The sequence below is a fragment of the Phalacrocorax aristotelis genome, chromosome 21 (genome assembly GCF_949628215.1).
Source record: "Phalacrocorax aristotelis chromosome 21, bGulAri2.1, whole genome shotgun sequence".
In the NCBI taxonomy this organism is placed as follows: domain Eukaryota; kingdom Metazoa; phylum Chordata; class Aves; order Suliformes; family Phalacrocoracidae; genus Phalacrocorax; species Phalacrocorax aristotelis.
In genome coordinates this window covers 5,924,133-5,936,686 of record NC_134296.1, presented here as the reverse complement: position 1 = coordinate 5,936,686, position 12,554 = coordinate 5,924,133, and the positions used below count along the sequence as shown (strand labels likewise).

At 59.4% G+C, this 12,554-nt stretch overlaps 1 protein-coding gene across 1 annotated transcript; it reads left to right on the top strand.

Moving 5' to 3' along the window:
- The first annotated feature begins 676 nt into the window (after positions 1-676).
- RAB7B (RAB7B, member RAS oncogene family) lies at positions 677-4,585 on the top strand. The gene is made up of 6 exons (XM_075115682.1): positions 677-935; positions 1,982-2,043; positions 2,195-2,321; positions 2,604-2,819; positions 3,220-3,345; positions 3,830-4,585. The coding sequence occupies exons 1-6, from the start codon at positions 924-926 to the stop codon at positions 3,908-3,910; spliced, it is 624 nt and encodes a 207-aa protein (XP_074971783.1). The 5' UTR covers positions 677-923; the 3' UTR covers positions 3,911-4,585.
- Positions 4,586-12,554: the final 7,969 nt, after the last annotated feature.

Below are 12,554 nucleotides of genomic sequence, written 5' to 3'. Positions count from 1 at the left end.
GTCTGCTCCATGGTGGCAGCTGAGATCCCCAAAATCCCACTGGCCATTTGAACACATCCTCCTCCAGGAGATGCCACCGGCTCTGGTTACTGGGGCTCCCATCCTGACATGGTCCCCTCCTTTTGGGGTGCCAGTGGGATGCTAGTGCTGGCCGTGGGTGCTGGGTGGGGTCCCCTACAGACTGGGGGTTGCAGGGATGCGGCACGATGTATTGAGGGGCTGCAAATGCTCCTGCTTCCCACCCTGCCCCTCTCCTCCTCCCTGCAAAAGGATACAAAGCCACACAGAGCCCGCAGACCCCTGCCCATCTGCTCCCCCCTCTCTGCCGGACGAGAGTCCCCAGCCCCACCTTGCCTGCCACCGTCCTCCTGCTGTCCCCGGCTCCCAAAGCCGCTTACCCTGTCTCACACTATGGGAGCTGCCTGAGCAAAGTCCCGGGTGGCTCCCACAGGCTCCCGGAATGCTGCCGATAGCCCTGCTGGGGTTTTATTCTCAGCCCTAAATAATGCCCCGGCAGGAATGCAGATAAGGGGGTCCTGGGGAGGTGGGTAAAAGGTACCAGAGGATCCTGAGCAAGAGAAAAGGCCAAAAGTCAATCCCAAACCCCAGCGGGCGAGGGAACCTTGTTCTCTTTCCCCTATCAGACCCTGAGGCAGGGAGCGCCTGGCAGAGCCTCAGAGCCGATGGAAATGTTGTGACATCCCAGCACCCGCCCGTAGCTCCTCCACCAGCTCCAGCATGATCTCGGCCCCTCTCTGCTGATGTCACGGCGTGGGGCCCCGCAGCCGCCTTCCCCGGGCGGCAGGCAGGCGGGAATCAGCGCCGGGGACGGCCGCCCTTTCCTGGATCCTCCTCTTTCGCCTCTTTCCTCCCCAGGACGCCGGCTGGAACAGAGCTGAGAGCCTTGGCTACCCGGCGTAGAGATGCCCTGGCAGGTGAGTTCGCTGCCCTCCAGCCCCTCCTGCCACAGGGGTTGCAGGGGGACCCCTGGAGCCACCGCCAGCAGGCAAAAAGGTTGGGAAACTCCATTTTGAGTTTAAAACTGCCTGGCCTCTGAGAAAGATGTCCAGCGCTGGCAAAAGGACTGGAAAGTTTGTGCATGCTGAGACACGAGACTCTGCCTGTGCCAAGGATGCTGCCCGCAGCCGGGCTGGGCTGGCAGAGGGGTGCGGGAGGGCCTGGACCCCACGGCCGGGAGAGCCGCCCTGGCAGGGGCAACGTGCCAAGGGGAAACGGCGCAGGGCTGGCCAAGGCATCGAGGAAAAATGCAGTGTTTCCATCTGTGCCTCGGCCGGTGCCGTGCCTGACCCTGCCACCCAGATGGGGCTGCTGAGGCGGCCGGAGGATGCTTGTCCCTGCCTGGGGAGGGGGTTTGCTGGAGGTGTTCAGGGCTCCTGCCTTGGGATGGCCAGGCATAGAGTATATAGGGACACCATGACACATCGGGGATGCAGCCTGCAGGGAGCCTTTCTGCATGCTCCCGGGCTGGGTGGCATCCCTGGGCTGTGCTTGGGGCACCCAGGAAAGTCCAGTCAGCCGTGGTCTTCTTTAAAATGTGATTTTCGCCAGGGCCCCTGCTGCGTGTTGGGTTTAGGGGGAAAGACTGCATTTTAGAGGGAGAGGCAGGGAAGTTGCTCACAGCAGCTTGTAATGGTGATGATTTGGTGCGGCGCAGTGGCATGTCTGGACGTGCACCAGCACCTGGGGAGCCGGTCCCAGGCGGTGACGTGGGCTGGGCTCGGCACGGGGGTTTCTGCCCTCACCAGCGCCGGGACGTGAGCACAGCAGGGTGCTGGCACGGCACGGACATGGTGCTGGCACGGTGCGGCCCCGGCAGCCCCTGGGGCCCTGGGATGGCCAGGGTGGGAGTGGGGAGAGGCTGTGGGGAGCAGCAGTTGTTCCCACACCTCCGCCAACACCGTGGGGCTTGCCGGGAGCCAGTCCCATCCCTGCAGCCCGGTGACCCCCTCTCGTCCCGCAGGGCCCGTCCACAGATGCCAGCAAGAAGGTGGATCTGAAGATAATTATCATAGGAGCTCTGGGGTAAGGACAGGTACCAGTGATGGGAGGGAAGACCCACATGTGCGCTGGCCCGGGATCCTGTGGGTGTGCAGCCCCCATCCTTGCTGCAGCCGACCCCCTGAGCCCAGCTTTGCAGTGCAAATCCTCACCCATGTCCCTTCCCTCCCACCAGCGTGGGAAAAACCTCCCTCCTGCACCAGTACGTGCACAAGACGTTTTACGAAGACTATCGCACCACGCTGGGCGCCAGCATCCTGACCAAAGTCCTCGCGGTGGACAACACCCCCCTGAAACTGCAGGTGAGCAGGGCTGGGGGTGCCCACCCCGATCCCATGGGCACGTGTGTCCCACCATGTCCTGCTGTCCCCAAACGCCTACTGGTGTCCTGAGGTGTGAGGCTGGATTTGCAGGGCCTGATTTTCAGCAGCCCTGAGCACCCATGGGCTATACTAAAATCCCTCATGAGTTCTGGGGGCTCAACACTCCCTGAAGCTGGTCCCCTGAGCTTAACAGAGCACAGGGCTGTTAATGCCTGTGCCACGTGTGTCGTGTGTCTGTACCCGTGCCCTTCTCTGCCCTAGATCTGGGACACGGGGGGACAGGAGCGATTCCGGTCCATGGTGTCGACCTTTTACAAAGGCTCGGATGGCTGCATGCTGGCCTTCGACGTGACGGACAGGGAGTCCTTTGAGGCCCTGGACAACTGGAGAGATGACTTCCTGGAGAAGGTCATTCCAAGGGAGCAAGCTTTCCCCATGGTCGTGCTCGGGAATAAAATAGACATCTGCGATCGGCAGGTAAGGGTGAGGAGAGTGAGTGGGGTGCATGGATTGAGACGCCTTAGTGCTCCAACAGCTTATGAGCGTTGACCCTTCGCCTGCAGAACCAGCCTTCCTCCAAGGCTCACATGAAAACCAGGGCTCCCAGGCAAGGAGCTGCTGGGCACCCAGTGCTGCCGCCTCCCCAGTGCCTCGTAGAGGGCATAAGCAGCATCCCTCCGCTGCCTTTCGTGGCAGAGATTGTCCCCAATGAAGGCAGCAGGAATTAAGCATCTCAGATAGGTGCCTGCGCTGCCGGCGTCCTGCCCTCACCCAGCAGTGCCTGGATGGGCGAGGAGGGTCCCCTCTGCCAACTCTCCAGCAGCTACGGGCAGCCCCACGCTGGGCTGTGTCGTGGCTCCATCCTCCTTTCCCACAGGTACCCAAGGAGATTGCCTCAGCCTGGTGCAAGGAGAAGGACATTCCTTATTTTGAAGTCAGCGCCAAGAACAACATCAATGTCGCAGAGGCTTTCGAGACCCTCGCAAAGCAGGCGTTAACAACGGTGAGCATCACTCCCACACCAAGCCTGTGCCTGCAGCAGGGATTTGGGTGGGAGCCGGACTCAGCCGCTCCCCGAGGCTGAGCCAACAGACCCTCACAGCCCACCTTCTGATGCAGAATATCTTCTATTTAGAACATGTAGGAGAGCCCCAAGAAATGCATCAGGGTTTGATTTCTTAAAATAGATCTAAAACAAATTAGAAAAGAATAAGAACTGCTCTTTCTCTTTGCCCGTGGTGACGGGAATGGGCATGCGGCACCGCACAGTGCGCCAGCACTGTCCTCTAGCGGCCATCCCACGGGGACCTTCGTGTCCCCACGCCAAGCAAGCGGGGTGACCCCGCTCCTCAGCCAAGCTGGGCGGCTTTTTCCTGGTTTTTGTCTTTAATCACAAATTGGGGCTGAACGTGTGCTCCCCAGTCCTTCACTCTGCTCAGGCTGACTCTGAGCTAACGTCACTCACCCTTTCTTTTCTCTTTTTCCAGTATAAAGGGATTTTTGAGAGTTATTTAACCGACTCCATCAAGCTCACTCCCAACGACAAGCCCAAGAAGAGCTGCTGCTGACCCTGGGCATGCTGCCACGCTCCGGGCTGTCCTGCGCGAGCACGGCCCAGCCGAGCACCCCATGATGCCCGTGGCCGGAGCCCTGCCCAGGGGGTCTGTGCCCTCCGCCCGCCTCAGCCCGGCTGCAGAGGATGCCCGAGCCAGAACACAGGACGGCCACTGCTCGACACGCTGGGGCCAGCCGGCGGCGCGTCCCGGGGCTTGCTGCTTCCCACGGCTCCGGAGCTGCTCCCCCAAACCAGCAGCCTCCCAGATCGCGCCATGGTGGCCCCGTCCCCCTCGATCCGCTGCCGTGTGGCACCCGAGCGGGCAATGCCCCTGTGGTGACGGTGCCAGGGAGCCAGGCAGTGCTCCTGATGCCTTGGCCTTGGCCCCGCGGGTGACCCTTCCCGGTGCACGGACTGGTGGCCCCACAGCACTCACGGTGCGTACGGGCTGTCCTGGGGGAGGAGTGGGGCTGGTGGCCACGGCACAGGTCTGAGAGCAGCCAGGTCCCTCCTGGGGTCAGCCGCTGCTGATGGGACCCTTCCGTGCCTCAGTTTCCCCTGCTCTCATGTACACCCCCTGTCAAATGCCTTCCACCCCTGCCTCGGTGGTGAGGGTCCTCAGTAAAGCACTTTGTCAGGGATTCTTTTTTAAAAAAAGGAAATTAAATATTTCAGGTTTATTTATATATATGTGGCACAAAATGCTCCCTGTGGTCCAGCAGCAGGAGGATGGGGGGGCTCCGGGCTCTCGCACTGCCCCGTGGGCCACGCTCCTCCGGTGGTGCCAGAAGCTCTGAGCCTGTGTCAGCTTCTCAGGGCAGGAGGATGCATCTTGGGGCTGGATTTCTTTTTCCAGTGCAAATTCTGGGTCAGGGGAGAGAGGAGGCGTCTGGGGCATCGTGCAAAGCGGGTGTGCACAGAGTGGCGATGGGGCCAGGCCAGGCTGGTTGTCGGCAGAGGGAGCCCGCTGGGAGCCGAGCCGAGTGACCGCTTCCCTTCTTACATCCATCCCGCTCTGGTTTGGGCACCTTTGAGAAGCTGCACCCAGGCACAGGCTGGGGCTGGCCAGAGGGGTGGCCTTGGCCACACTGTGCCCCCTTCCCCGCAGCTTCGGGAGCCACATCCCTGGGGCTGCAGCACCCTGCTCGCTGCAGAGCCATAGGGCTGGATGGACCAGGGAGACCCCCAGCTGGGCACCCTGCACCGTGGCTGCCCAGGCAGGTGTCCGCAGGACCTTCTGCCCTCTCGCCACCCTTCTCCAGACCCATCCACACTGACCCCGGTGGTCCCGCAGAGCTTCCCAGGGGCCGTGGGGGCTCTGCCCTGGCACCACACGGATCTTTCCATGAGCTGTTCCCCACCCAGGACGACTGAGCCATGACACAAGCTGGGGACGGCACCCACCTGTGCCGGCGGCAGGGCATGGGGCCAGCGGGTGCGTGCGGGCAGGGCGAAACCTGAGCCAGGGCTCGGCACGGGGGCGCGGGGGGCCACAGCACCATAATTAGCCTGCCAGTCTCCCGAGAGGCACTAGAGGTGTTCCCACCCTCCTCCTTACACAACACTCAGCCTGTTTATTTGGGCACCAAGCCGGGGAGAGGGTTTGACCCTTAATATTGGGAGGAAAGGGGCATTAACTATTTCCTCCCTGAGATCTGCATGCTCTTCCCCCCTGTATCCCCAAGGCAGCTGGACAACGGCACCTCCCCAATGCCGGCTGGCCCAGCCCCAGTCCCTGGCCAGGCTCTGTAGCCTGCCTGGAGCCCCCCTCATGCCCAGCATCACCTGCAGGATGCAGCCCCCTTCCCAGCACATCCCTGGGCTGAGCATCAACCAGCGTGCTTGGCCAGGTCTGTTTGGACAGCGGGTGTTAACAGTGATACTGTTTTTAATTACACCCTTTCACCAGCAGCTCTCAGTGCTGGAGGCAGATGCAAACTTGATCCGTTTTATTCTGGACACCCAGAGTGGAGGTCAAACAAAGGCACTCAGCGGAGTGGGTGCTCCCTTGGCTGGGGCTGAGCAGCCACTGGTGTGTCCCCAGGGCTGCCGCAGGAGCCAGAGCCAGGTGGGAGCTGCAGGCTTGGCTTGGGGTCCACCAGCAGACCGGGCATGGCCAGGAGCATGTTGCAGCACCCAGTCAAGCTGGGGTCAGATGTCTGACTGCAGGCACAGCTTGCTCCAGAGCTGTTGTTCAGGCTCTGAGGTGCTGGGCTCAAATTTAAGGGGATGGAGACTAGCAGGGCCTGAGCACTTTGTGTGGCCATGGAGCATCATTCCAGACAGAGGAATTAAGACTGCATAAGAGACTGCAACCGTGGGAGCTGGCAGGATTTCTAATGGCATCACCATCCTATAGAGACCCCGGCTAATGTGACTTGAAGATGTGCAACACCATGCTGGAGCCAACCATAGCCATCCAGCTTTTCTTCTCCCTGCATCCCGCCCGGGTAGGAGCACCAGCGTGGTCCCACTGGCCCGGCAGCCCTGGGACAGTCGGGATCGCCCTGCGAATCCTCGCTCCAGGAAGAGCGGGAGACTGAACGGGGTGGCACCGCGCCAGGCAGGATGCTGGCAGGAGCAGCCAGAGGTGCTAAACTGGTAATACTATCCCGCAACCGAAACGTGATAAAGGACGGGGGGAGGTTTGTAACGCATGGGATTAACAAGGTCAGCTCAAGATTTTCTCAGGGTGAAAATCAAAGGGAAAAATATTTGCCTTGTGTGACTCAGTGAGGTCCTGTGCAGGCAGCGGTACCAGCTCACCCCGGCGGAGGGCCTGGCCCATGGCGATAGTCAAGAAACCAAATCAACCTGAGCTCTCGCCCTCCTGAGCCCACACAGCCGTTTTTAGTAAGTCAAAGATACTCCCAGCCATGACGCTGGGCTCTGCGCTTCACTCAGCTTGGCCGGCACAGCCAGGCTGCACCTCTGCCTTTACAGGTTTTCATTTGCTGACTGAAACTATGTACTAAAATGGGTAAAACCCCAGCCTGCGGTTGCTGATCACCAAACGGAAACCATCCCTACCCCATCAGCACGTACAGAGGAGAGTCCTGCTCTCAGTATTTGCAGAACTGTGCCTGACACTCACCCTAAATCCTTGATTCCCAGCTGCGGCTTGCTTCAGTGCTTCTGAGGTTTAATTACTCCTAACAGCTCTTCCACCCTCCGCCATCCCATGTGCTCTAAAAATGCAGCATGCACTCCGTTTTATCTCGTGTAACCAGACTGGTTGTGTTCTGACTGGTTCCAGGTGTGGGAGTCTGGTTGGAGCCTGCGGATTTGCATTGCAAACTGCCTCTTTGCAGGGCTGACAGATAGCGGCTCCTCTGCAGCTCCCTGCCTGCAGACACGTCCCAGCAGTCCAGGGAGAGGCAGCACTGTCCATCCGCCCCAACCTGCGGCACCTGGCGCTGGGTGGAACTAAATTCTCCTACTCAACTTGTGATAGTTAAAATAAAGTAGCTTAAAATCTGCAAAACAGATCTTAAAAACCTCAAGTTTTCCTGTTCCAAAGAAGCCCTGTTAACTTGGAGCTGGGACTGAGAGTAACGCAGCAGTTTCAGCCACTTCAAGACATCAGCCTTAAAAGCAAACGTGATAAACCCCAGAGGTTCAAAGTTACAGGTAACATTTCAAGAGCTTCAGGCATGAAAAATAAAATCACGGCACGACGCAAAGCCTTACCTCTGCCCTCTAGTGCCACCGGGCAGCAGGTATGCGACTGCATCCAGAGCGTGTTAGCACCCGGTTTTGCAGGCTACGTGTGCCGTGCCTGGATGTGCCTGGCCCCTCTCGCTTGCAGCAGCACCAGCCCCGTGCTGGGCACCGCTCGCTCCTTAACGAAGGGTTTGGCGTCGTGGCGCGGCACGTGGCTGGGCACGGAGCAACGCCGGAGCATCCCGCGGCGCGCTGGCACCTCTTGTTCCGCCGTACACGAGCACTGCTGATGCTATTAATTATTTGAATGACTATTCTTTGTTTCCTCGATCACTGCCCCATTATTCCACCTCAACTGACCAGCAGTGAGCCCTTTGCGGGTGACACTAGTGGGATTTGTGTCACTGTCCCCCCCGCAACCGCCAGGGACGCACAAATAGCCTCCGCTTGACACACAGTCAGGCAGGAGCGGACGCCATCCCCTCACCCTCCACTTTATTGTCCACCTATTCACGGCAAATATTGATGCTTTTCCTTCAAACCCATCACACAGGAGCTTTTGTTACCGTGTCCCAGCTGCAGCAAGCGTCCACATGTGGGGTCGTGCGGGGCCGCGGGGCTCTGCCCGGCCCCAGGGGCTGCGAGCAGCGGGGCTGGGGGGGACACGGCAGGTCTGCAAGCCGGCACGTAGAGAGGATTACGGGCTGTGGCCAGTCCCCCAGTCACCTAAGGTACATGCTGAAGTCAGCAGCGAGCCTGAGCCTCAGGCGTCCCTCCAGCCGCGTGTGGGACAGCAGCAAAGTGCAATCTGCTGCCAGCCGTCTGCTGGGACGGGCAGGTTTGCTCTGGCCAGCTGGCATGGGGCTGCACCGCCGTCCTGTGGGCACGAGCTAGGGCAGTGTTCTGCTTGGAGGGTTTTCCACCACTCACCCCAGCTGATGTGCATTTTGCAAAGCCCTCCAGAAATGCCAAGTGCTGTGGAGAGGGTCCTGTGTGGGGACCAGACGCGTGGGCAGGAGTAACCGCAGCGAAAGCAACTCAGACCAAGGCGGGAAGGACTGGTTTCACTGGGGTGGGACTGGTCCCTGCGCCAGCCCGAGGCCAGGCGCGGGCTCGCCGGCCCTGTGCCGCCGCGGCGGGCAGCTCGGCGGTGAGCGAGGCAGGGCCAAGGCACAGCGGTGCTCGCCGCAGGGTGGATGTGGCCCTTTGCACAGGGGTGGACGTCGCCTTCCCTAAGGAGTTTTGGCGCTATGTGCACCTGGAGAGCGGGGGCAGCTTCAGCCTCCTGCCGATGTGTGCCGGCTGCCCGATGGGGAGCTCAGCACCCCCAAAATCCCTTGGTTTTGGGTTGAGATGGGCCAGACTCTGTCCTACATGAACAAGCAGCTCCTCAGAGCATGGGCAGATGCGATGCGTGGTGACTGTCACCCTTCCCTTGTGCTGACTGAAGGGTAAGTGCAGATACGCTTCTTGCTGTCCTGGCTGAGCACCGCTGGGTCCTGCAAAGCACAGCCTGCACGAGGCCACCAGCGCCCCTGGGGACGTGGCCAGACCAGACCAGGAGCGTGTGCGGACCAGGGCTGCAGCCTCCCTCCGAGCCCTGGGCGAGGTGCAGGGCAAGGAACTGCACTCCCACCAGGTTTTGCCCGGGCATTGCATCCCTCTGGCCCGAGATGATTTGTTCAGTTTTAAATGCCCGCTGCCCGCAGACTCTTTCGAGGCAGCCTGTCAGCCCGAGCTGGCTCCTGGCCGTGTGCCACCCGCGCCCAGCCGTCGGGGCAGCACGGCAACACCCTGCCTAAAAGTTTTGAAAAAGGCAAAGCGGGCTGCCGTTTTTTTCATCTAAAACCTGCATCCCGATCTTCCTAACCAGGGGCGACAGGACCTCCTTCGCAGCCATCCTCACTTTAAACACCTGAGTACTTCTGAAGATATTGACCTCGGAGCCCCGAACAATGAGACGCTTTATTTCACGGCTTATCTCCCATCACTGAGGTTTGAGCATTTTGGCCTTAATGAGTTGCCCAAGGCCACGTAGCAGGCAGCGCTGCACAAACGCGATGGCTCCTGCCCCACTGGGACCACGTTTGCTTTTCACCCACGCCCCCAGCTCCCACAGCTTCCCCAGCTTTGCACCGCCTTGCACAAATGCTGGCGTAAAGGAGGGAGAAGCTGCGTGTTGCTGAGCTTCTCCCAAACTCCTCCACACACCTTCCCACATTTTGGAGGGGAAAGATTCCTCTTTTCTGGTCTTTTTTTTTTTTTTTTAATTGGAAAACCGCCCTTTACTGGAATTCAATTGTTTGTGCAAAAAAGCCTCATTTCGGTTGACCCTCCTAATTCACGGAGTGGGCAGAAAGCCTCGAGGGGGGAAGCAATGCGAGGTGGGGGGAGGCAGAGCCCAGAGCCAGCCCCGAGCGCGGATTCCAGGCGAGCGGCATCCTTCGCACTGCAGCCTGCGGGCTGGGGGCCATCCTGCCGCCAGTGAGGCTCCCCCCGCCGCGGAGCCGCTGCATTTTTGACCGAAGGTGTGGGCTGGGGCTGCTCCCCACCCAGCCCCTGGGAGCAGCTCGCCCCGCTCTGAGCGCTCTCCGTGTTTCTGGGCCTTGGGCAGACCTTGCTGAGCACTCGTGTGTTCCCCTGGAGAAGGCAGCTATCTTACACCTATTTTACAAATAAGATAACAGCCCTTGCTCAAGGTCACTGGAGGCAGAGCTGGGAAGAGGGCTGTCAGGAGAGCGCCGTCCAGCCTCAGCACTTTGCCGAGGACAAACAGCCCAGCGTCTGCCACGCACAGGCCACGTCTGCTCCGCGATGCTCTCAGGGGGCTGACCCTGTGCTGGGCAGGGTCTTCTCAGGGGTGCTGCTTGCTCTGGAGGCACTTGCTGTGCTCCAGAGGGAGGTCGGAGTTGGTGGGGTTGACTCTAACCAACTGAACGTGCTCTGCTCCCCAAGCCAGCACGTCTTATACTGCCAAAGTCTTCAATTTGGGGATGCATTTGCACGGTGCGCTTGTGCCAGCCCTGCTGTTGTTGCCCAGGGCTCTCCCTTGAGGAGCTCTCCCTCCTAAGATGAGGGCCATCACCAAAGTGACAGGGCTTATTCGATAGACATGTGCAGGGGACATGGTCTCATCAGGAGGCTACCCCTTCCCTCGTCTTTGGAGATGTTCCTGCAGGGCTTAGGCAGATTGTAAAGGCCATAAGCAGATGCAACACAGCAATTCCCTCCCGTAGATAATCAGAAAGCTGTAATGCCTCTCCCCAGCTCTAAGTTCACACCATGAAATAAACTGCATGAAACATCCACGTGGTGCTGAGCCATAGGGGCAGCTTTGAACCTCCCAATGCCTTTCTGCATTCCACCCTTTATTTTGGTGCTGTAAATAATCCTGCTGTCTCCCTTTAGGACATTGTGTTCCTCATTCCTTCCTGGATAAAGCCATTGACCCCCGTGCCAGCTGGTGAAACCAACCACATGTCCCTGCAGCAAAGGGGGAAGCCTGGAAAGTGTTAAAAGTTAGCGGTTCCCTTTCAAGCGAGACCTGTGTCTCCATCACCTGGCACCATGGAGCCAGAGGCTTGGCCACGTCTGCCAGCGAGAGTGTGGCATCCGGCCCAGGCCCAGGAGCTGCATTCCTGGGCGAGAAGGAAACGATGATAACCAGCCCTGGGAATCTCACCGCTCCAGCCAGGCTCTGTGCGGTGACACACGGCCCCTGCGGGTGACACTGCTCGCTGCGCTGCAGGCACCCGGGCGGGTACCAAGCCCTGCCTGCCCTCTGCTCGCAGCCGGCAGACCAGAGCATCCTGCAGCACTGGGCGCCTCCAACGCCCTGCTCCAGCAACAGCCACCTCACTCCACATTCCTGTAGGAATTTGGCAGCCCAAATATCTGGCTGAGGCACACTGCTGATTTCAAAAACTCCTGAAAGGGCAGACAGACAGACAGGGAAGCAGGACACACCACCTAGCTTCAGATGTCCCCTGTGCAGGTGTCACAGCCTGAGCGACACATCAGCCATATGGAGCATCAGCCCTTCAGGACCTCCCAGATCCACCTGGAAGCACCAGTTTCTCTCCACCAAGGCTGCCCAGTTCCACCTGCAGCATCTCCATCCCAACCCTGGTCCTACCCACGCCTGTGGGTGCACATGCCCTGTTTCCTTGGCAAGACTCTCCGAGAGCAAGAAGCAGCTGCAGCCGCAGGTCCCAGGGAGAGAGGGAGGAAGGCTGCCTGCAGGTCCCACCACCAGCAGAGCTCCCAGGAACCAGCCCCTTCTGCCCTGGAGGACACGCTGCCTTTCCCCACTGAGTCTGACCTCAGGGCTCCGTGGAAACTTTCTCATAATTTCCAGCAGAACATTACCACTGAACTATTACCCTCATTAAGTGCAATATAGCTGCTAATATTAATCATTGGCAAATAAATCCACACATTCCAGCAGTTTGTATTCTGTTATCAGACCAGAAGATAAACAGTTCAGCAGTCCGCGCACCCAGGACTCTATGTTTGACTCAGGGAAGTCCCTATGGTGTCTCTCTATCTCCCTGAGCCTCCCGGCTTTCCGGGCAGCCCTGGTGCTCCCCAGACACTCGTCCGTGCCCTGCACATCGTCCTGACCGGTCCATTGGTGGACACATCCCAGCAGAGTGGCTTGGGCCACACGCGATGAGTTTGGCCAAAGCAGAAAAAGGCAGAATCAGAGTTATATTTATAGTTACTGAAACTGGAATTTGACCAGGATTGCACCTCCCATTGCAAGAAATGCCAAGGGACCATCGGTGGCTGTACAGGGCTGGTTTAGCCAAAGGGCAAGACCTTGCACCTTCGTGATCACACCCACCGGGACTTTGGAATAGCAGCTCCTGCCGTGGGGAGATGCCGGCCTTCCCCGCCGGCTCGCCTGCCCCCGCACAGCGGGAACCAGTGGTGAGTGTGTCTGTGCACAAGGGACACCTGGATTTGAAGGGAAGAGAGCAACCTTGAAGGCC

Coding starts and splice junctions, on each gene's coding strand:
- RAB7B (XM_075115682.1), top strand. Junction 2,820..3,219: donor TAGACATCTGCGATCGGCAG/GTAAGGGTGAGG, acceptor CCTTTCCCACAG/GTACCCAAGGAGATTGCCTC. Junction 3,346..3,829: donor CAAAGCAGGCGTTAACAACG/GTGAGCATCACT, acceptor CTCTTTTTCCAG/TATAAAGGGATTTTTGAGAG.